Source organism: Gracilinanus agilis, chromosome 3, assembly GCF_016433145.1.
Source record: "Gracilinanus agilis isolate LMUSP501 chromosome 3, AgileGrace, whole genome shotgun sequence".
NCBI lineage: Eukaryota > Metazoa > Chordata > Mammalia > Didelphimorphia > Didelphidae > Gracilinanus > Gracilinanus agilis.
The window spans coordinates 597,399,589-597,424,902 of record NC_058132.1 but is presented as its reverse complement, the minus strand read 5'-3'; the positions used below and the strand labels follow the sequence as shown (position 1 = coordinate 597,424,902).

The 25,314-nt window shown below is 36.8% G+C and overlaps 2 protein-coding genes across 27 annotated transcripts in view; one reads left to right on the top strand and one right to left on the bottom strand.

Annotated features, from left to right (window-relative positions):
* RAPH1 (Ras association (RalGDS/AF-6) and pleckstrin homology domains 1) overlaps positions 1-1,798 on the top strand; it is a 108,483-nt gene extending 106,685 nt beyond the window's left edge. Inside the window, exon 15 of the mRNA XM_044669410.1 lies at positions 7-1,798. Coding sequence (XP_044525345.1) covers positions 7-1,279 — 1,273 coding nt within the window. The 3' untranslated portion in view covers positions 1,280-1,798. The remainder of the gene's footprint in view (positions 1-6) is intronic.
* Positions 1,799-14,117: 12,319 nt separating this feature from the next.
* Positions 14,118-25,314, bottom strand: part of ABI2 (abl interactor 2) — a 144,694-nt gene continuing 133,497 nt past the window's right edge. For 18 of the 26 annotated variants that reach the window (XM_044670656.1, XM_044670668.1, XM_044670655.1 and 15 more), the window contains 2 exons: positions 22,644-22,817; positions 14,118-14,501 (listed from right to left, as the gene is read on the bottom strand). In XM_044670656.1, the coding sequence (XP_044526591.1) occupies positions 14,326-14,501; positions 22,644-22,817 (350 nt within the window). In that variant the 3' untranslated portion in view covers positions 14,118-14,325. The remainder of the gene's footprint in view (positions 14,502-22,643; positions 22,818-25,314) is intronic. The other 8 variants (XM_044670677.1, XM_044670653.1, XM_044670658.1 and 5 more) reach the window with 1 other exon arrangement.

Sequence of the window (25,314 nt, the reverse complement as noted above, 5' to 3'; positions counted from 1 at the left end):
GATTCCCCAATCCCCACCTGCCCCTCCTGCTCCTGTTCCCCCACCAACATTACCCAAACAGAGCTTCTGTGTTAAACCCCCTCCTTCTCCCCAGTCTCCGGTGCCGGTGCAGGTGCCGGTGCAGGTGCCGTCTGTGGTGAAGCAGATAGCCAGCCAGTTCCCGCCCCCCCCTGCCCCTCCTCCATCAGAGCCCCCACCTCTAAAGCCTGCACCGTCGGGCCTAACGCCCCAATCTCCCCCTGCCGTGAAAGCCAAGCCCAAGTGGCAGCCCAGCTCCGTGCCGTCACCCGACTTTCCTCCTCCACCACCGGAGAGCATCCTTGTGTTTCCACCTCCACCAGCAGCGACCCCTGGGGTCCCTCCCACCCCTGATAAAATTGGATCTCCAGTCAAAAAGAGCAGCAAGACCTCCAGCCCTGGGGGGAAGAAACCGCCTCCCACGCCACAGAGGAACTCCAGCATCAAATCCAGCAGTTGTGCTGAATATCAAGAGTCTAAAAGACCTTCTGTGGACAGCCTTGTTAGCAAATTTGCACCCCCATTGGAACCTTCAGGGTCTCCCAGCAAGGAGACCCCCGCACCTCCTGCAGCGCCACCAAAACCTGGAAAACTCAACCTCTCTGGAGTCAGTCTCCCGATGGTCCTCCAGCAAGGAGGCGTCACAGCAAAAGTTCCTGTCGTGAGTGGCCCTGGGAAGGACTCAGTGGTGGAATTTCCTTCTCCTCCTTCAGATTCTGACTTTCCACCTCCTCCCCCTGAGATAGAGCTTCCTCTGCCCCCAGTAGAGATCCCGGCGGTGTTCTCGGGGAGTGCCCCCCCCAGAGTGGCTGTGGTCAACCCTCAGCCTCAGCCGTGGTCCAAAGCGTCCCTGAAGAAAGCTCCTCCGCCCACGAGGCCCAAGCGCAACGACAGCACCCGCCTCACCCAAGCCGAGGCCGCCGAGCCGCAGCCCACCGCTCCTGTCGCTCCCCAAGTGCCCACCTCTCCCAAGTCTAGCCTCAGCGTCCAGCCCGGGTTCTTGGCTGACTTAAACAGGACACTGCAGCGGAAGTCCATCACTCGGCATGGCTCCCTCTCTTCTTCCCGGATCTCCAGAACAGAGCCGACGGCCACCATGGATGACATGGCTCTGCCGCCTCCCCCCCCTGAACTGCTCTCCGACCAGCAAAAGCTCAGCTACGGAGGGAGCCACATCTCAGGCTATGCAACGTTGCGGAGGGGGCCGCCTCCTGCGCCCCCTAAAAGGGACCAGAACACCAAGCTCTCAAGAGACTGGTAGCCACTCTGGGATTCTGGGTCATTCTTCAGTCTGCTAATCTAATCTACAAATTCAGGTGTTCGGCACCTTCCATGTGACAGATGGGATCCAAACGGGATCCAGCTGTAGCTAAGGGTAATTGTACAAGTCCCCCCCAGCCCCCATACTTAGTCCAGAAAAGGGTTGTGTGTTTGGGTGGGATATGTGTGTCTTATTCCTCGATGTTCCTTTTTTCTTTCACGTGGATTGGACCAAAAACCTTTCTTACTTTTCCGCATTTGAGATATTTTGTAGTGTCTGTCCATGTGCAATGATACTCCGTTTGTGCATGTTTTATAATCTATATTGAGTAGGTTTATAATGGGACATTTCTCACAATTAAAAAGACGACCAGAATGTCTAGTTTCTCTAGACTGCTTGAATCTTCTCCATAAGGCACTGGAAAAGGGGGCATTTCAAGCCAGGAAATGCAGCTCCACACCTAGAGTAAGTGACAATTCTAGGACAGTTTGACAGACCACATCTTACCAGTTGCTTAGAAAATAGACAGGATACAACCAAAGCCTTTTTGGCTGTGAAAACTAAAAAAGAAAGTAGAAGTTACTTAATGATCTGGAGTCAAATCAATTTCTGCCACAGGTAGTCTTATAGAATGTGGCCTTTGGTCCACGAGGAAATGGATAAAAAAACCTGTCAATAGAAGCCTTAGGGGTTCCTTTGACTGTTAACCAAGAATACGATTTGTCCCTCTTCCTTGAGTTTCAAGAAACTTTTAATCCAGTTTTAGTTCCATGTTTCTTTGTTTTGATTCATTACAATATTCCTATCTAGTACTGACCATCCAATGATATCCATCTGTTCCTTGCTGTGTCATGGGATAGGTGTCCTTTATTAGTGTGTTCTGTGTGTAATTCAAATCTATACAGATTATGACACACATTATACAAATATTCTGCTAGAATACATCATTGCCCAAAAGACATCTCTGGAGGAGAATAAATATCTCTTTCTGCTGCTTTCCCTGGTAGGAGTGACTAGTGGGACTCTTTTTTGGAAAGTTCATCATAGGATATCCCATGCACTAAGCTTCTAGAGAGTCTTTGTCCTTTTCAGCATTAATGAATGCATAAATCCACAAATGCATTTGTTTTTCTGCATCTTATATGGAACTTGAAACTATCCTCAGATCAGAAGAGGAAAAGGGGGGAAAACACAAATCAGAATAATGCAATTTTGAAAATTATAACAGCTTATCCAATTACCAGATATTGATTGGAATTTGAAATGATAAGTCCTTTATTTATCACCTGTTGTGCGTGTGCAGTACAGCATGAAATCATGGTGGAACAACTCGAGGTATGGGGCTATTTTCCTAGTTAATATTGTTCCATGTCAATTTTATTGCTAAGGGGGTGGGCATCAGGAATCCTATCTTGTCACCTTGATCATGGTGACTAGGAGAAGCTGCTTTACCCAGAAGGCTATGACAGCCCAGTGAGCAGGAGCAAATGAGTCTGTGATATTGTAAACATGTCAAGACTTGTAACTCTAAGGAGGAGGGAATCCAGGTAATGTGTCCTAGGGGAATAAGAAAAGATTGAATCTAGGGTAAAATTTTCCCTCCTTAGAAAGCAGTATAAGCCCTAAAGAGAGAGAGGAAGCAGCACCTCCCTATATCACCTCACCATTCTCCTGTGTTAATATAGTTTGAGCAATAAGACCATTGTGCATTTTAAAGTCACACGACTTTAAAAAGCACTTGTTTGTATTTTCAATTGTTCCCAAAATTTCCTGTGTTTTTACTTTTGTGTGCTTATGAAGTGTCCTTAAAACATTTGCGTTGTTGATTCTGAAGCATGCCCTGGTTTAGCCAGCTAACACCACCTTCTAAAAGGTTAAAAACTATGCTACTGTCCATGGGTGCTGCTGTCATTCTCCACAGCCTTCTAACCTGCAGTTTTGTATTTTAAGGAATACCCACCCAACCCACCTCTTCTCTGAAGCAGAATCGGTATCCAGATAGCTCCATGTTCCGTGCTGGGTTTAGCTTTATTGAACTTTTATGAAGTTTGACAGGATTGTTTTTCCCTGTGAAAAAATCAGATTTCTTCTTTTCTCCCTGGGGCCTTTAAAGTTTTTCTAAGACAATTACAGTTTAGACGAAGCTCTAAGAAATACATTTGTCATTCCCTATTAGATCCATTAGGATTCCTAGCTTTTTCCATATGATAGTGGAGCTGTCCAAGGCCTCCAATGAGGGCCAACATGTTATTGGTCATTTCCTTCAAGACCAAGGAACCTTTGAATGAACACTAATGGAGTTTTTGGAAGACAGAATTGATGCTCCAGACCTTTGGTAAGGAACACATTGCAGCAAGGGATGAAGAAATGATTTTTTTTAAACACTGGCAGTCTTGGTTGGACATAAGCCATTTCTGTCTTTGAGGGTGGGTGGAAATTATATATATTACAAACTACCTGATTTGTTTTTCTTATGTGGATATTAGGAAACAATGGAATTAAAACCAAAATGAAAGTTACAGTATATTCTTTGAGGGTTCAGGTTATTCTTCTAGAGGATTTGTTTCGTTTTGCTGCTGATATTTTTAAACCTCTTTTTCCCCAAGGGGTTTTGGGGGGAGATTAGGGGTTCTTAAAAAAACCTCAAACCTTTGATTTTGGGTATTTTTGTAGCCATTCCTTTTTCTCTGTAGGTTCAGGGAAATATCTACTGCCAGATGATACTAGTACTGTGCCTTCCTTTCACTGCCTCTGCTAACATTTCTAATCCAGCATCCTTTCTCCAGACCCAAGGAGAAAGCTGGGAAATATGGCTTGGCAGCATTGACTGCAAGGACCTCAGACAGTTCAGCTTTAAATTACTGCTTTAGAAGGCAGTGCAAATTGGTGGTTATCACATGTACTAACTAACCTGCTTATCACCAATAAACTGTATCATCGAGTTTGAACTACAGCAGGATCACCTCTCTCTCTTTCTCTCTGGTAATAATGTAACTTATATGTTTTGTTTTGTTCTTAAACATTAAAATATTCAAAAGATAGAATGTGACCTGGTCTTGGAAATTAGCATCTCAACTTTGCCAGTGTGGCTTTTGGTCAATGGAGGGAAATCTGGTATTTGAGGCAAGTGTTTATGATGAGGTTGCTATATAGCTCCTTAATAAGATCATAATGTGCAAGTGGTTGCTCTTTTAAGTGGGTAAAAGTCAAATAAATTACTGGAAAAAAAATGTCAAGCTATGCCTTACAATGATACTTGATTGTTCTTAAAATTCCTTGTGCATTTTTAGATGTCTATAACTTTGACTATAGAATGATGTTCCTGTTTGTCTCTTCCTAGGGGTAAGTTTGCTGAGAGCCAGGTTAGGATCCAAACTTGAAAGTGCTCCTGGGTGAGCTTATTTTTCATTCAAAACAATATTATACCCAGAATGGTTCTGTTAACTTATTATCCACAATAAATGCTTACAATGTAAATGTGTAAGAAATATTCAGGGAAAATGATATCCATTATAGAATGGAAGATGGAGACCCAAGGTGACAACACTAAGAACTGGGGAGCTGCTGCTTCTTGTGATTAACTGCAACTTCCACAACCCAAGAATGCCTTTAATTACATAGGCAGCAGATATGGTATAGGTTAGTTTGACTTAGCCAATAGCTAACTTTGAATCTCTTTTTCCTCAGCTGTTCCTAAGGGCAGCTGGGGAAAATTATGTTTCCTTGTCCTTTTCCAAAAGCTCTGGCCAAATTTCACCAGGTTCCTAAGAGAAGCATGGGTTTTTCCCATATGTCCTTGGTATCTTCCCCACCCCCTCCCCCAATTAGGATAATTTCCTTTAGTGGTTGCATCTATCACGTCTTAAAATTTAAATAGTTTGATTTTAGCAATTAAAACCATCCTGTGAACCTCTATAGTACAGATGTGTCTATAATTCAACAACCCAAACATTTGATGCCACACAAAAGATGAGATGGCATTGATTTTACAAAGGGATTCCTTTAATTCACTGATTGTGGCAAGGATACTTGGTACTCTTTCTAGCCAGAGTCCAATAAGCTTGAGCCTGGGCCTGAGGAATGAATATGAAAACTAATGTCTTCCATGAGAGATGATGGATAATTTTCCCTTAAGATGCATCTTTCTTTCAATGAACTCCAAAGAGAAAAAAATAAACCTTTGAATTTCCATTCACCCATACCATATGCTGTGTTCAGTACACGGTTGTCAGCTACCACATAAGACATTTAAGTTCATACTGACTACATAACCACAAGTTCAAAATAATTACATATTGTGTAATAATTAAATCTAAAGAAAAAAAATTTAGCTTGTTTGAGCTTCCTTGGATGAAGTGGTGTGCCAGAATACTAACAAAAGTCACTCTATATACCTTGAACTCCTTGGAGGAACAGCATTCTTGAAATCAGTTAAGTAAATTAATCCGTGATGGCTAAGGAAAGGAAGGTATTATATTGTCCAGGCAGAAAAAAAAATGAAACGAAGTATATAGCCAACTAGTTCTAAACATCTCCCAAAGTGGAATGATGAGTATATATTAGTAGCTGAGTTCAGGGCTGTCTACCAAAGATGTTTTCAATGTTAGGAAAGCCACGTAAAAGGAAAGAGTACTGCATTTGGAAGATTACCAGCACAGAGGTAACCACACTTTGTAAAAGTGGACATCTGGACAGCATTTCTATTAAGTAATTTGTCATGAATAATTGACTCTTAGCTTCTCTTCTGAAACATTCTTTAATTTTAAAGAAAACCACAGTCCATTTAAATTTTTTCCTATTTTTCTAACCTTATTAAAGGATTTGGAATGATGTATAAAATAGTATTTGTAAAATTACATTTCAATCTCCCAAAATATTTTTTCAAAAATCCTTAAGAAACAAGCATAAAATGGAGTATTTCCCTTGGTTTTGCAGCTTCATTTTATTACTTAGCCATTTGATGGACTTCTGTACAAAGATGCACAATGAAAATCATTAGTCTGTGCAAAAGCGTGTACTAAATGTAAATACAGTTATGTTTACCGCTTTTTTAAGAAATTGCACCTTTTATCTTTAAATGGGACTGCCTCCCCATTTCCTATCCCTCATCCCAACTGCTCAACCCCTGTTCTTTTGGGGGGTGGGGAGGGACCAAGGCTCTTAGAAACTTTGACTTCTATGGTTTGGGAGAGCTTTGCCATATATAAATATATATATATATATTTATCTGTATGTATAAATATACTTTTTTAAGCATGGGAGAGAGGACAAAAGGAACTGCATTATAAAGTACCCAATATACAAAAGAATATGCACAATTCAATAAGGATGTAGTTATATTCAATATTTTCTTTGTCTTGTCTTTTGCATAACTGTATGCTCTTATTTCATAATGTGCCTTGCTCCCTGATTGTGTGAAAATATAGAGAGATATATTCAGTACTACTGACCATGTTCTCATTATACTGCTGGATTAAGTTATTTTACTGAGTCACTCTCTTGCCAATTATTGTTAGTAAACTATTGTAATGGCTTAGGATGGTGGTCATGAGGTCAGTGTAAATTTTTTTTCATTTACATGTTTCTTATGTAAGTTTACTGAAACCTTAATAAAATATTGGCTTCATCCATACATGTTTCTTCCCCCCAAGCTGTTCTACAAATATTCACATTTCTCAATGGCTAATCAACTGGCCTTCCTTTTTATACCATGATTTCAAATAGGCCAGATGGTCATGGATTTATTTGGAAATTTTTTGCCTTCCTTGGAACCCAATCAGCATTTCCTATCCCACTCCCACCCTCAAGTTGTTTGCCAGTAACCTGTTATGAATAAAATAAACATAATGGACATCCTGGAATATTCCCTTGCACCAATTTTTTTTTCCTAAAGTTGTGTGGATGAGAAGTGGAAGAAAGCAATGGAACATTAGAAAAGGTGAGCCTGTTAATAATTTTAGACTAAGGCTAGATTGGATGCTAAGCTTTCGACATCAATAACTTAGAAAAAGGAATTTTTATTTGAAAAAATATGTTCTTTTTATCTTAGTAGCTTTTCACTTATACAAGCTATCAGTCATGCTACTGGAGACTTATATCTTCAAAACAAAGACTATGAGTCAAGGTCCACTGTGCTAATACGGAAATAAATCAGTTAGATTTTCCCAACTTCTGTTGTCATTCAGAGTATTACCTTTTTAAGGCTAAGAGAAACTATGGTCATCCTGTTCACCTCCATCATACTAAAGATAAATGAGACCTAAAGAGGTATATGTCTCTTGACCTATATAGGTACTTCTGTTATCTTCAAAGAAAATACTGATTAATTGAATGATCCATACAAAGGCCATAGTCACCAGTTAAACCAATTAGCTCAAAGCCTTTGAGATAGGCAAATGAGCAAATCAGCAAAGCTTATAAGAGTAGCTAAATGGCATGCAGAGTCACAGAGCTACCAAGTGTCAAAAAGGATTTGAACTTGGGGCTCTCATTGGCAAGTATTCAGAGAACTGTGTATGACTTGGACAAATAACTTTTCTAAGCCAGTTTCCTTATTAAAAATGGGGTGGACTGAAGTATCTAAAGTCCTATGAAGACAAGGGTAGGACAGCCCAGTCTCATCAATATGTGAACTATCATATCTCCTAAATATTGTTTTCCTTTGGTAGCCTCACCAGAAGCAATTAAGACAGACCAGTTTATTTAAACTTTTGAACACATTTCTTGCCCCAATATGCTTTTTATATTTATATTTGTCATGTAAGTGACAAGAGCTTAAAAGCCTGACCTTATATGATGGCTTATTAAAATATATACAACTACCAGGGCAAATAAGGAAATACTAAAATCGTAGAATTGTAGGAAAGGGAGAGAAGATTATACTTCCTACTCTTTCTGTCAGATCTACAAGTGCCAATTTTCACAGTTCTACACTTTATTAAAAGTAAATTTAGGAATATCGAAGTTTTAGTGAATTCCTAGAATACATTTTATTCACCTTATACTTTGAGGGTTATTACTCAACCATATTTTATGGGACTACAAAGATAAAACAAGATGATAGAGGATAATGGGATGAGACTACAAACAAAGCCAGATAACTGTGGGGTAGCAGAGGAAGAAGGCTTTGTCTAGGGAGGTGGGAAATCTATTTCTCTTAAAAAAATTTCCACAGAAACAGGAGCCCAGAATAGATGAGGACACAACCTGGCTCCTGTTCATCCCTTCCCACAAAACTGGTCAACACTTCTCAGGGTCTTTAGGTCTCTTCTCCACGGCCTACAATGTCTATTCCAGCACCAGCTCAGTTATCTCCCTTTTCAGAGATCTTGTGGGTACAATTCTCTGTGCACATGTAAACTCTCAGTAGGGTGAAATGCTCCTGGAGGATAGGAACTATATCACTTTTGTCTTCTGCCAACACATAGGCCTGGAGCCATCTACATGAGAGGAACTTTAAAAATGTTTGTTGAACATTGGGTAGAGGAATTCAGACCGTGGATCCCAGGAACCTAAAGTGAAGGCACAAAAGAAAATTAAATCCCCATAATTCTGCTGTTAACTTTTTTTCCCCCAAACCACCTCTGCCATCTCTTCCTACACCCAGTTTTCAGGCTATAAAGATTACTGGTACTGGTCTCTGCTCAAATATGACATCAATTTTATCTATAAGATTCAAAAGACATCATTGGCCTGAAATAGCCAGAAGACCAGCTCTAAAAGAAACATCAGCTGGCTGCCAAGAACTAATGAGTATTTACATCAAACACCTACCTCTGAATTTTAGTGCTCACCTGATTTCACATCTCCAGTAAACTTAGGGATCTAACAGGCAAAGCAGTGTAGTAGAAGACACCTCTGAGCCAATTTCCTCATTTGTCAAGGGCAATAATACCAATTATTAAACAATATAATAATCGGGACTGATGTGAATATTGAAGCATTCTGTAATCACAGAGGGCCAAATAGTGAGCCATCACTAGCTTGGTACTTACCTATCGATCGCCCTACGAATAGCAGAAAATCTGGTCTATAAAAGACAAGGGGTAAAGAAAAAGACCCAAGCATTTTCAAACTGTTTAAAATTATTTTTAGCATGGAATGCCAAATATAATCTTCCCAAATGTCCTTGGTTTAGAGCCTCTGTTGTCTTTTCCCTCCCATTTAAAAGAAGTTAAAATGCTTACACATCTCTTCCCCCAAATCCTTTAGGCACAAGATACTTGAGACCACTGAAGGTAAAGGTTCCCTTTCAAGAATAAATGCATTCACCAGCCACACTTCAATGTGCTTTGTGGGTTTTTATTTAGGACTTAAAACAAGTTCTTAATACACAGCAACAGTTAATTCCAAGTACAATCTAAAAAAATGTAAAAAGTCAACATTCCCCACTCATTTGGAGGCAGCTTAATGGCACACGTATGCTAAACATTACTGGTAGCAGACAAGGACTTCCCAGAGCCCTCCATGATTTGTAGTATGTCTCACTGCCAACAACTACCTTCTCTCTGGGAGCTAAAAGTACATCGGTTGGATTAGTTAGCATTGCCAGAGCACAAATCATGGCCATCCTATCTGTAAACCAAATGTTTCTGTTTCTTAAAAATGTACATGGACACAAGGTATGGTAAAAACTGCTTTTCCATAGAATTCTGAAGTTGCAAAAGACACTTCCATCTTAATGTGAAAATAAGCACTTTTCTGTGTTTTTTAATTTTTTACAAAAATGTTTCAAGATATTTAGCAAGGTACGTTTGCGTAAATAATCCATTTGTCCACAGGTTGGCCCTGTCATATTTGTCAATTTTCATATAATTGAATGAGTCTCAATAAGAAATAGGAACAAAGATTAGCAGAAAATAATCTTCAGCTATCAAGCACAATAACTCTTTAGTGGATGGCTCTTGAGAAGCCTCTCCTTTAAGACTGCTGGGCAGTGTACCTCCCCCTCTCCCCCACTGCTGAATACCATATCAAACGTGTATGCAACATGTGTATTGTCAAGGAGAAAAGACTACTTGTACTGAACACTGAAGTACCATTTTTTAAAAAAAATTCCCATCTCACTAATGAACTTGCACTTGGCATACTGATTTAATAATTCAAAGAGGAACTGTGGATAATACTCTAATGGCATTTATCAAAACATGGCCATGCTTTTTTCAAGTATCTTCCTAAAGACATCAAGTGGAACTCCAATGTTCTCACAGTTTTCAAGAAAAACAGTATATTTAATTAAAACAGCATTGTATAGCGGAAAGACCACTGGACTGGGTGTCATGATTCTAGTCCTGGCCTGCCACTAACTAGCTGCGGGACCTTGAGCAAGTCACTTAATGTCCCTAGGCCTCGGTTTCCTCATCTGTCAAATGAGGGGGGGGCCCAAACTAGATGACCTAAGGTCCCTTCTGGCTCTAAAAAATTTTAAGAATCTAAGTAAACCCATTTGGGGATGTTTCCCCCTTAACACCAGTGAAGGTGGAATTCCTAGCCAGTGAATTAAGTGTAAACCGATGGAAATTAAATGCCTACCTTCCTAAATACTTAGAGATTGCCTGCTATCCTCTCTACATAAGGTTGTTTTGAATGTCATGGTGAGTCCCAGGACACAACATGCTCTCTCCACTAGAGAAATATGTGGTTAAGAACAATAGGAGAGGTATTCTAATGTGAAGGCAAGTGCTGGAATAAGAAAAAATTTAGACAGAAATTTAAGTGTACACAATTTCCTACCTCACCAGAACTAAAAATCGCAGTAAGATGCCTTTTTTTTAGGAAGTAGTAAGATTGATGAAATAACTGAAAAACCACTATAAGTACATGAATACTATCACTAAAGATGCAAGAAAACCTGATAAATGATTGACCTAATTTGGTATCCTTCTGCCTGGTGACACAGAATCAATCAGTCCCTCAAAAGCAGAGCATTTAGAAATACCAGCTGCCTGCTTACTCTAATTAAATTGCCAGAAACAAGTAATACTGAGGGAGGTGAAACAAAACAGCCGAGCAATGGAAAAAACACCACTGGACCAGACAAGAGGAGCTTCATCTTTATCATCCTACAGCAGGCTGATCCTCTCAGCATCCCAGATTGGCACTTTTTGTTTTTGAAGTTTGTCATCTTCCCCCCCCTAAGGCCATAGAACAAGGAAGTGTATTTTCATTCATATCTCCATGGAAATGAAATACCAAAAAGGAGCAGCCATATTGGGCTACTACACTTTGTGGGGTTTGGGAGGAAGGGTGAAGGTAAAACCAAATATAACTTAGGACAACATGATTCCAGAGGAAAAGGGTTTCATTTTGGTTATGGACCATGATATCATTCCCCTCATCTCTAGTTACGGTACGGCTGAGGGCTGGTCAGTAGCTTTTGGACTTGGATCACTTTGGCTGCGGCACATTCTGCACTTTCTCAAATTGACATTTTTCCAAGCCTTTTTTAAAATTATTTTTTCGATAGGACAAAAGGGGGAAATTTACAAATGATAAAACTGGAAACACCACCCTCACTATTAGTAGCATGCAGTCTATGAAGTATTACATAACATTAAAGTCTCCAATTAATCTGGGGTTTGATCACATAGAATCCTCCCTAGACAAGCTATAGATTTTTAAACTGTACAAAATAAAAAATATGCATGAAATCCAACAATTTTTTTTTACACATTGGTACTGAATAGAGCAAAAACCAGCAGCAATTACCCCATGGTGACTCTACAAGATGAAAAACTTCACAGATATCATCAGCAGATTGCAAAAAAAAAAAAAAAAAAAAAAAAAAAAAAAAAACACTTGTCCAAGAAACCAAATCCGTTCCTAGAGAAAACCCTAAACCTATCTAACTCTGAAAGCCTGGCACAGCTGACTTCTCTATTTCTGAAAAAGCATTTGGCAAGTCTTTTAGACCTCCAGAACATATCTGCTTTGTGAACCCACTAAGCACTCTGAAGCAGTAAATCCCGCAGGTCCAAGTACTTACTGGGAATACTAGTTTCAGGAATATACATCATACCCAGTACTAAACACCACCGCCATTCCCCACTAAGAATATACATACCCAGGACTAAACACCACCCCAAAGGAAAACCCAAACCCTAGGCACATCAGTCCACTTTAGGCAGTAAGAGAGATTCCAAACTCAGATAGTCAACCACAGATTGATTTTTAAAAGGAAATAACAGGCTCAAAGGGATCCCTGGAGCTAATGTTGAGGGGAAAAAAAGATTTTTGGTCATTTGCTTAAGAGTGCTCAGGCACAGGTGAGTTAAGTTGGTGAGACTATGGGACTGCCAGGTGTTAGAAGATCTGAAAAAAGGGTCACTAAATGGCTGTGGAAAAGGGGCAGAGTGGAGTGTTTCTGATCACATATTTGGATAACTGGGCCTCAGTTCAAGCCATAAAGAAGCTTTCTGGTCAAAGGCCTTTGGTTGCCCAACTGAATCTGAATGTCCTTTTATGCTAACACCCTCCCCACCTATCACTCAAGTTCACCAAACCTTGCTGCTTTGTCAATCTCTCAACAACACTGTGCACAGGGGCACAGGGGAAGCCCTCGCCTGACATGATTCAATTTTGTCTGAGTATCTAGAACCTTGGTCTGTAGCATCAGGGGGAAGTGAACTGGTCCCATTATTAAGTCATTTCTCATTCAGCTCTCCACACCCCCCAGATTTTGATTCTCTGGAGCCATTTCTCAAATTGGAAAGTGTGGAAAAGGGAAGGTTAAAAATGTACTTCTAACTCTGGGAGCTGAACTCCCAAGAATTCATGCTTTCTGCTACAGTTTCTGCTGAAGTTCCACCAGAAGGTTTAGCCCACATAACTGACAGCATCAGTATTTGACCTACTAAGCTTATTCTAATATTGTATTTTTCATCTTGGGTAAGGTGGAAAAAAATTTAATAGGAACAGGCCCTTATTTTCCAATTAGGAATGAGAGACTCATAGATTTTGTTTTAAGTTCTTTTTTCTTATAAAGGGAAAGCAGCTTAGACAATGTGCAGATAAAGCTGGTCTTTAATGATCAGAGAGAGCTGCGATCCTTTCACTTCCACTATGGAGACTTGCTGACAGACCTAAAAACTACTTGTACTTTCCAAATAAGACTAAGGAGATTTTTCTACACATTGAAAGATTAAAAGAAACATCTGCTCTGAAAGCATATTTTTTCTACTCCAAGCTTTAATGCTCAGAATGAGTTTTCATCTTGACTGCTAATGAGAACATGTTATTCAAATATTAACTTAAAATCTTTAGACTTTATCATCAGAGCCCACAGGAAATATAATCTCCATTTCACCCTACCCTGTGTTATGGGTGGCAATGTCATTTTCACAGGAATATGAAATAAAATCTGTGGCACCATTGAGTTAGCCCTAGAAGTCCCCAACTCTTTCTAAACTTCATCATTTTAATTATTTAAGCTGACAGTTATAATGAGATATGAGTCAGTTTTGAACTCACTTGCTTCAGCAACAAAGTGCTAAGAAATTACAGATTCTAACTGCATTAAACAAGTAACAAACCACCTGGAAACCTTTTTTGTGTAAACTTTCATATACAGTCTCCAATACTTCATTTTCAGGTAGAAGAAAAAAGTAACTAAGATGCCCAATAGGTCAGAAGGTTAATACCATCACAGCATGTTGGCATTTGAAATGCCAAGCACTAAATCAAGGGAGAAAACTCTGTTAGATAGGATTCCTGAGAAAGATCCTAGATTCGACCTGTCTTATTTTGACTTTCATTTACATAAATAGGTCATTTAATTTTCTACACACCCAGAGATGAATAGGTCAGCTTAATTACTTCAGAGAGCTCAGCACAGCCACTACCAACCATCAGAAGATCCATTTGTTCATACTTTTAGGTCACTAAATTACTTTTTATAATAATTTTTTAAGCCAAAACACATAAGTAGTTTTATTACAATTATCCTTATTCTTCATCCATGAGTTCACATGAGTGTATTCCCCAGACCTTGTGTAAATCTGGAAAGTCCCTAATAGCTTCTTTTGATCCTGATACATCATCATCGATCTTCATTCAGAATAATGCATGATGGACTCCACATAATTCCCTGGGAAGAGCCCAGTCACTCCATTCATGACTCCCTCATACCAACCATCATCATTCTTCTTTATGACATAAATGATAGCTCCTTCCTGAAATGAGAGTTCGTCCTCTTTGTCTTTTGTGTAATCATAAATTGCGACAACTACAAAAAAAAAAGCCATGAAAGTATGAAATATATAGGAATTTTATAAAACCATAAATGAACAGGTACATATTCAGATTCTCTAAGTCACTTAGGTAGCACAGTAATTTTCTAAAAACAAAAAAAAATATTCTGCCTGTGTGTGTCCATTACCCACTTAGCTTGCTTAAACTGTCAGACTAACATCTTAACCCAAAAGAAACTTCAGACTTCTTGAAGATTTTTTCTAGTTCCCAAATATTTGGTTATTAAGACCATTACAATGACATCATAAGCATGTCCTAATTGCTGTAAGTCAGTCTGCAAGAACTTATTAAGCACCTATTATGTGACACTGTGCTAAGTATTAGAAATACAAGAAGCAGCAAAAGACAGTCTCTGCCCTCAAAGAGCTCACAGTCTAATGACAGAAGATGCTGAAGTGAATTTAAAAAGCTGTAATTATGTCAATTTCAGGTGAAGAGCAAATATTACAGGATGCATCACAGGATGCAAATATTACTCTCCATCCCTGAACTTCTTCTTGATCTAACCTCAGCATCTTTGGTAACCTTAATAAAAAATTTCCACATTTGCAAGTTGTTTCTGCTCTGTGATATCTTGTATTGGGTTATGTTTAACTATTAAGCTTCATTCAGACTGCTTAGAAAAATTAGAAATGAATTGTGATTACATTGTAGAATATTAGTACGAATGTTATTCAAATGTTAACTTAAAATATTCAGTCCCCTGGTATAGTCTGTTTGATGAAAAATTAAAGTTTTTGATCCATTTGAGCAAAATCCAAATTATTTTCATTTTTTTTGCATTAAAAAAGATAACATAAGTACTGTTATCAATCAATCCATAAGCATCTTTAATGCCAGATGTTGAAAATAAAAGAACAAAAAGAATACAGCCATTGTCCTCAAGGAGCTTATAATCTATCAGGGATGACAAAAATGCACATATACTGTATAAACAGATACAAAACACCTACACAAGGTTATGAAGAAATTATTATCCTTTTTCCCCACTCCAGTAACATTTTATTTTTTCCCCAACTACATGTAGAAACAATTTTTAACATTCATTTTCTCACATTTTGAGTTGCAAATTCTTTCCCTCTCTTGCCAACTCTCCTCCTTCTCTAAGACATGTAAGCAATTTAATATAGATTATACATGTACTATCATATAATTCATATTTCCATATTCATCATATGGAGGAAGATGCATATCACTTTTTTTTAAGTCTTTAAGAAAATAAAGTGAAAAATAGTATGCTTAGATTTATTTGCATTCAGGTTCCATCAATTCTTTCTCTGGTGACAGATAGCATTTTTCATCAGGAGTCCTTTGAAACTATCTCAGAAGATTGTATTGCTAATAATTGCTACAGTCATTGTTACAATACTGCTACTACTGTGTACAATGTTCTCCTGGATCAGCTCACTTGACTCTGCAGCAGTTCATATAAGTCTTTCCAGGTTTTTCCAAAATTGTCTCACTCATCATTTCTCATTACACAATAGTATTCCACTACAACTTTATACTTGTTCAGTCATTCTCCAATTGATGAGCATCCCTTCAATTTAAAGTTCCTTGCCACCACAAAAAGAGCTGCTATAAATATTTTCTCTTTTTTTAATCTTTTTGGGATGCAGATCTAGTAATGATATTATTGAATCGAAGAATATGTAGTTTTATAGCACTTTGGGCATGATTCAAATTGCTCTCCAGAATGGCTAGATCACTTCACAACTCCACCAATGGTGTATTAGTGTCCCAATTTTCCCATATCCTCTCCAATATTTATCATTTTCCTTTTCTGTCCTATCAGTCAATCTGGTATCTCAGTTGTTTTAATTTGCATTTTTCTAATCAATATTTTGGACCATTTTTTGATAGGACTATATATTACTTTGATTTCTTCATCTGAAAACTACCTGTTCATATCCTTTACCCTTTTACCAATTGGGGAATGACTTGCATTCTTATAAATTTAGTTAGTTGTCCACATATCGGAGAAATGAGGCTTTTGTTTTGTTCCTAGTTTTCTGTTTTCCTTCTAATCTTTGTTGCAATGGTTTTGTATGTGCTAAACCCTTTTAATTTAAGATAATTAAAATTATTCAGTTTACATTCTGTAATGCTTGCTTATCTCTTATTTGGTCATAAATTCTGACCTTATCCATAGATCTGACAAGTTATGCCATGATCCCCTAATCTGCTTACAGAATCATTCCTTATGTCTAAATCATGTATCCATTTTGACTTTATCTTGGCACATGGTGTCAGATGTTAGTCTATACCTAGTTTTTGACATATTGTTTTCCAGTTTTTGTCAAATAGTGAGTTTTTAAGTTTATCAGAGTCTACTTATGTTCATTTATTACTGTATTATGTACCTAATCCATTCCATTGATCCACTACTCTATTTCTTAGCCAGTAACAGATTGGTTTTTAAATTTTATTTTATTAAGAAAATTTTTCCATGGTTACATGATTCATAATCTTTTCCTCCCCTCCTCTTGCTCCCCTTCCATAGCCAACAAGCAATTCCACTGGGTTTTACATGTGTTATTGATCAAAACCTGTTTCCATATTATTGATATTTGCACTAGGGTGATTGCTTAAGAGTCCACATCCCTAATCATATCCCCACTGACCCATGTGGTCAAGCAGTTGTTTTTCTTCTGTGTTTCTACTCCCACAGTTCTTTCTCTGGATGTGGATAGCGTTTTTTCTCACAAGTCCCTCAGAAATGTTTTGGATCATTGCATTGCTGCCTAGTGGAAAAGTCCATTACATTCGATTGTGCCACAGTGTATCAGTCTCTATGTATAAAGTTCTCCTGGTTCTGTTCCTTTCACTCTGCATTAATTCCTGGAGGTCATTCCAGTTCATGTGGAATTCCTCCAGTTCATTATTCCTTTCAGCACAATAGTATTCCATCACCAACAGATACAACAATTTGTTTAGCCAGTAACAGATTGTTTTGATAATTACTACTTTAAAATACAGTTTGAGATCTGGCACAGCTAGATTACTTTCCTTCATATTTTCTTTCATTAATTACCTTAATATTCATGATATTTTATTCTTCCAGATAAATTTTATTATTTTTTCCAGATCAAAAAAATAATTTCTTGGTAGTTTGATTACTATGTACTGAATAAGTAAATTAATTTAAGTAGGATTGTCATTTTTATTATATTGGCTCAGCCTGCCCAGGAGCAATTAATGTTTTTCAAAATGTTTAGGTATGATTTTATTTGTGTGAAGTGTTTTGTATTGTGTCCATATTGTTCCTGGGTTTGTCTTGACAGGCAGACCTTCCATATATTGTATACTGCCTACAGTTATTTTACAAAGAATTTCTCTATCTCTTGCTGCTGTACTTTGCTGGTAAAATAGAGAAATTCTGATGATATCTGTGGGTTTATTTTATATCCTGCAACTCTGCTAAAGTTGTTAATTATTTCAGTTAGGTTTTTACATTATAGATATGGCTAGTTGATGGTTTTAGATAAATACTACTACTTATTTTAAGGAAAATTCCATTTATTCCTATGCTCTCTAGTGTTATTAGTAAGAATAAATGTTGCATTTTATCAAAAATCTTTTCTGTATCTATTGAGATAATCATGTGATTTTTGTTTATTTTGCTACTGATATGGTTGATTATGTGGGTTTTTTTTTTAACCCTTACCTTTTGTCTTATAATCAATACTGTATATTGGTTCCAAAGCATAAGAACCATAAGGGCTAGACAGTTGGGGTTAAGTGCTGAACTAAGGGTCATACAGTTAGGAAAGTCTTTGAGTCTGAATCCAGGTCCTCTTTATCTCCTGTGCCACCTACCTGCCCCTTTGATAGTTATCTTCATGTTGAACCAGCCCTACATTCCTGGTATAAATTCCACCTAGTCATAGTGTATAATCCCTGTAATATTTTGCTATAAGTTCTTTACTAGGAAATTTAATATCAATTAAATTAAATTAATTAAAATACTTTACATTTTTGCATCTATATTAAGGAAATTGGCCAATGGGTTTCTTCCCCTGTTTTTGCTCTTTCTGATTTAAAATATCAGCACTATATTTGTGTTGCAAAAGTAAATTGAAAGCACTCCACCTATTTTTTTAAATATATAGTATTGGGATTTATCATTCTATAAACGTTTGGCAGAATTTACTTGTGAAATCATCTGCTCCTAAGGATTTTTTTCTTAAGGAGTTCACTGATGGCTTATTCAATTTCTATTTCTGAGATAGGAGTGTTTAAGGTTTCTTTTTCCTCTTTTGCTAATCTGGACAATTTATAATTTTTTAAATATTCATCCATTTCACTCGGATTGTCATTTTTTGGCATATAATTGGGCAAAATAGCTCCTCCTACTGACTTCAATTTCTTCTTGAATGGTGGTAAGTTTACCCTTTTCATTTTTGATACTAGTGATTCAGTTAAAATCATGATAGTTTCTCTACTTTAGGTTTTGTTTTGTTTGGTTTATTAGTTCAATGATTTACTTTTTTAATTTGTTTTTTGTCTTTATATATTTAAATTTTTTATTTTATTAATTTATATTATTTTATTAATCCTTTGATTTTCAAATTTTGTGTTTAATTAAGGGTTTTTAATTGGTTCTTTTTCAGTTTTTCAGTCACAGGCCCAACTCATTGATTTGATTTCTCTATTTTATTGATGTAGGTAAGCATTTAAAAATATAAAATTCCCCCCAAGTACTGCTTTGAATGCCTCCTATAAGTTTTGGTATGTTGTCACCCTGTCACTCTCTAATGAAATTAATTGTTTCTATGATTTGTTCTTTGACCCACTCAGGTAATCTTATCCTAAAGACAGAAAAATTCTGTCTTCGAATTCTTTCTAGAATTTTTATCCTAAAAACATTTTTTAAATAACTCTTACTTTCTGCCTAAGTAACAGTTCTAAGACAGAAGAATGGCAAGGGCTAGACAATCAGGTTAAATTATTTGCCCCGGGTAACATAGCCTTAAAGTGTCTGAAGCCAGATTTAAACCCAAGTGCTCCTGACTCCAGACCTTGTGCTTTATCCACCATGCCCAATTAATTTTTAATATGTTTTAAACAGTCAAATTCCAGAATTCCTAGGTCAAGGAGAAAATACTGCAAGCAGCCAAAAAGAAACAATTCAAATATTGTGGAGCCAAAGTCAAGAGAACACAAGATTTAGCAACTTCTACATTAAAGGATCAGAGGGCCTGTAAAATGATATCCCAGGGGGCAAAGGAGGTAGTACTTCAATCAAGAATCACTTACCTAGCTAAACTGAGCATTATCCTTTGTGTGAGAGAGAGGGGGAATAGGTATTCAATTAAATAGAGCACTTTCAAATTTTTGTATTGAATTCAAATATTTGTAATGAAAAGACCAGAGCTGAATGGAAAATCTGACTCTCAAATGTAAAACTCAAGAGAAACATAAAAAGGTGAGTAAGAAAGAGAAATCAAACGACATTCAATATGGTTAAACTGTTTATATGCCTATATGGGAAGATGATTCCTTTAACTCCTAAGAACTTTATCATTATTAGGGCAGTTTAGAAGGGAAAAAAAAAATATATATATATATATATAAAGAGGGAAAGGATGTGAGTTGAAGATGATGGGATAATAAAAAAATTAATTAAGGCATTAGAAAGAGGAATGTATTGGGAGGAGGAAGAAAGGGAAAATAGAATAGGTAAAATTTTGCACATAAAAGGGGCATGAAAAAGCTTTGACAAGAGGGGAAGATGGGAGAGGTAGAGAGGAGAGCACTTGAATTTCACTCTCTTCAGAATTGGTTCAATGAGGCAAGAACATACACAATTAATTGGGTATAGAAATCTATCTTACCCTACGGGATAATAGAAGGGAAAGGGGATGGGAGAGATAGAAAAGAGGGCAAATTGGGGTAGAGGGGGTGGGGGTTCAGAAACCAAATAGGGAGAGATAGAATAAGAATGATACACAGTAATCATAATGGGACAAAAAGTCTTTGCAAGTCTCTCTAACAAAGGCCTCATTTCTTAAATACATAGTGAAACGAGTTGAAAGTATTAGAATGTAAATCATTCACCAACTGATAAGGGTCAGTGGGTATGAACTGGCAGTTCTCAGACAGAGTAATTAAAGTTTTATATATTCATGAAAAAAATGCTCTGATCACTATTAAAGAAATGCAAATTAAAACAACTTGGATGTACAACCCCACATGTATCAGACTGGCTATTATGACAGCAAAGGAAAATGACAATTAGGAAGTAATATGGGAAAACTGAGATACTAATGCACTGTTAAGGGAGCTGTGAACTGATTCATCCATTCTGGAGAGCAATTTGAACCTATTCTCAAAGAGTTATAAAATAGTACTTGTCCCTTTGACCCAGCAATGCCATTATTAAGCTTGTATCCCAAAGAAATAAAAAAACAAAAAGGAGAACCCATATGTCTAAAACAAAAACAAACAAACAAATATTTAAAGCAGCTCTTTTTGTGGGGGCAAAAAAATTGAAAAATGAGGGATTGCTCATCAAATGGGGAATGGCCAAGTAAGTTATAGCATATGATTGTAACAATACTATTGTGCTAAAAGAAATGACAAGCAGGAGAAGCGCAGAAAAACCTGGAAAGACATAAACTGAAGAAGAGTGAAATAAGCAGAACCAGGAGAACACTGTACAAGGAACAACAATGAATGGCTTAGCTATTCTCAGCAATACAATGATTAAAACAATCCCACAGGACTCATGATTAAAAAAAAGGCCAAATGCTTCCACAAAAGGAACTGATGGAGTCTGAATCCAAACCAAAGCAAATTTTTTCACTTTTTTGTTGTTGTTCATGTTTCTTTCCACAAAAGGATTAATATGGGAAAATGTTTTACATGATTACTTATCTATTATCTATATAAGTCTATTTACTATCTCATGGGGTGAGGAGAGAGAGGGAGAGAATTCGAGACTCAAAATTACTTTTTAAATGTTGGAAACTGTTCTTATATGTAATTAGATGAAATGAAACTAAAGATTGTAAGCTCCTTGAGGGCAGGGACTGTTTTTTATCCCTTTTTGTATCCCCAGGACTTAGTATATGTCTGGTACATAATAGGCACTTAATAAATATTTACTGACTGATCACTTTGGGAGCACTTAAGAGGTTTTCTTTGGACTGAAAATGATGACACAATCATTTTCTTCTGTAGCTTCATTTTTTTCCTAATATTAATTTTCTTTCAAGAGTCTTTTTTCCCCCTGGACTGAATACTCTCAAAGATATTTATTATTAGTAAGGCTTCTTTGATGGACAACATCTTATGGTTATTAAATCTCTTATTGATTTCATTTTTACAATATTTTCATTTCTTTCATTTTATAGTATTTTCATTATTGTTTTTGACTGATATAGAGGCAATAAGCTTTCCCTTGAAATATTCATAAATTTACCTTTCCAGTGAACTAAATCATTAACAATGTTTCTTTCTTAGAATGAATTTCTTTATGGCAATCCTTATTGTTAAATTAAATATCCCTGATTCATTACACTACAAAACAGTTCTTTAGAAGCTTCAATGGAAAAAATAACTTTGAGGAAATTTTTTAACATTCATAGGGAACATTTTTTAGGGAAAGACAAAAATGTCATTTCTTCCTGTGAGCTTGTGGTAGAAAAAGCAACTAATTACTTTTATTTAGGTAAGAAGTAATATTATGTGAAAAAATAGGAACCATCAACCAAAACAGACCAGATTTTTCTTCTTCTTCTTCTTTAAAAATAAAACCCTTACCTTCCATCTTAGAATCAATAGTAAGTATTTGTTCTAAGGCAGAAAAGCACTAAGAGCTAAGCAATGATCCCCAGGATCACATAGTTGGGAAATGTTATGATGCCAAATCTGAACCTGGGAACTCCTGTCTCCAGGCTAACTACCCCACAGTGACCAGAATTTTCAAATTACAGTCTAGCAAAGCTTTTAAAAATCATATAAATCTTTAAAACTGATGAGATAATTTGAAGAACATAATAAATAGAATTTTACTTGGAAACAAATAGACATTTGAAATTTTTTAGTATCAAATACAACTTCACTTCTGTTCTGAATTCATCCCTCTCTCCATATATTGTTCTATAGTTACCTTTTTCTAAATAGGTCCTTGGTGCCCAGGGAGGGTCCTCTTCTGCATAGGGATCACTGTACTCTACCACAGCTGCCTCTTCTTCCTCATAATCTTCTGGAGGAGGAGGTGGAGGTGGGGATTCATCAAAAACTGGTTCTTCTGCAGGAGGTGGAGGAGGAGGAGTGTCTGAAACTAATAAACCATTAAGATGATAACAAAAATATACAAAGTAAATATCTGGAATTTTTCTCATTCTAAGGTTGTTCTATTATAGAATTCAAAATTAGATTTGGAAATGGGCATTTTTTAAAAAATAACAGTTAAGTTAGAAAGAGGACAACAGAAAGCCCACCAACATTTTAGCATCTAAAATCTTTAAGTCTGATACTGTTATAGATCACCTGGGGATCTAACAAGACCTTCAAATTTATCCAAGGTAACCCTTTCCTGACACATGAATTTTATTGATATCCTTTGATAAGTAGTTATTTAGCCTCTGCTTCAACCATCCAATGATGAGAAACCGTCTAAATCAGCCCACTCCATTTCAGGTCTAATGTTACATACCTCCTTAGAATTGCCAACCATGGATCTACCCATTCCCATACCTAAGACATAAAGTAAATATCTAAGTCCTCTTCCATGTTCAAATGTTCAAAGATAACTAAAACTGTCCCTCTAAGACACCATGGTATCCTTATGTCATGGTTTTAAGTTCCCTTGGCATTCCTGGATCAATATCTTCTGGACAGTTTTATCAATATCTCTATCAAAATATGATACCTAAAACTCAATACAATATTTCAGATATTATCTGACTAGGTTACCTGTACAAGAAACTACTACTTCTCATAGTCTTAAATCCATAGTTTTACGAATGAAAAGCTCATTTTGCTGGGTAGGTTGGAGGGGGACACTAACTGGAACATCATACTATTGAATCATTTTGATCTTTCAATCAACTAAAAGTTCCAAGTCTTTTTCAGATGAACTGATGTCTAGCCAACCCTTTCTTAATTCTAAATTTGTAATGTTTATTTTTTAATCTGAGTTCAGGACTTCATATTTATTCTCAAATTAAGAATTATAAAGAATTTAATAATTTCATAAAGCATAGTGGCTATCACTCCAGATTTTTTCATCTGCAAATAGGATAAGTATTCCTTCATCCAAGCCTCTGGAAAAAAATTGAACAAAAGAGAATTACAAATAGACCTGTAGCATGCCATTAATAAACAAATTCCTCCAAGGTGAAACCAACTTATGAACGGAGGCAGTGTGGTACAGTAGAAAGACCACTAGTTCTGGAATCCAAGGACCTTGATTCAAATATCATCTTGGATACTTACTTCCTGTGTGATCTAATACAAATCACTTAACCTCTCTGGGCCTCAGATTTCTCATCTATAAAGTGAAGTGTTTGGACTGAAGGGCCTCTCAGGTTCTTTCCTTTCCAGCTCTACAACTAGCCTTTGGGTATGGTCATTCTGCTAGTTCTGAATCTTCTTAATTAGACTAATCATTCAATCCACACTCCTGCAATTTGTCTATAGGGTATAATGAGAAACTGCCAAATATCAAACAATATTCCTGGTATTTATAATAATAATAACACTGTCCAAAGAGATGCAGGTTATTCTGTCATGATGTTTCTTAATGAAGTTGGCTCCTAGAGATCAACATAGAGCTATAAGTGCTTACAACTATCCATTTAATAATTAGTTCTGGGATTCTTCCTTTCTTCACTCCAAGCACAGCAGTCCAAATCTGGCAGCAATTTTTTTTGCACCTTTTTAAAGATAGGAATAACATTTGTTAGTCTTTGATTATCTGATATTTTTCTCTTCTCTACGATTCCTTAAAGATCAATGACCTTAGAGATCACATCTAAGAATTCTTTAAGTCACCTAGGATTTAACTCATTTAGGTCAAGAGACCTAAACTAATTTATTAAGAACCTAGTATAAGGGACAGTATATCTTTAAGATCTTTTCATAAGGAACAGTTAAAAGATATAAAGAACAGAAAAAAATGCCATGAGAGAAAAAAAGATTATAAAAAAGATTTAAGGTACAGAATGTCACTGTTATGGATGAACACTTTCATGTTTGATGAATAGAAAAGGAACCATGTTTTAACATACACAGATAAAATGTGTATATGAAATCACTTTCAAATTATATTCTGGACAGTTTTGTCCAGAATCTATGGATTTGAGGACCTGGGTCTCTCTGTCAACAAGGTAAAATGATACCCAGATCGTGTAGGCACAGTTTAAGACTGAAAGAGATAAAACAAAATCTTTGATTTATTAAAAATAAAAAAATAAAGAAATTGCAAGAGAGATGTGAATGTGAAGACAGTTTTTTAAGGGTATCAGAAAGATACTTGTACCTCCATGCTTTATAGCTAAAGAGAGTAAAACTAAGAAAATATCTAATCATATCAACATTTCGAGACCAAGAGTCTCTTAAGACACTAAGAGGTATCATTTTTAAGAGACTGTCTATTTGATCATTGTGCCTTTTTAAGTTGAGAGTAAATCCCTGAAAGGCAATAAGCTCTCATTTATCAAGTAAGACAGTGGTAGGAAAGGAAATGGAAAGTAATAAGAGTTGAAGATAAAGCAGGAAGCAGTTAGAAGCCGCCCAATTAGAAAAGGCTTTTGCTGGGCAATTCCTGATTGGCT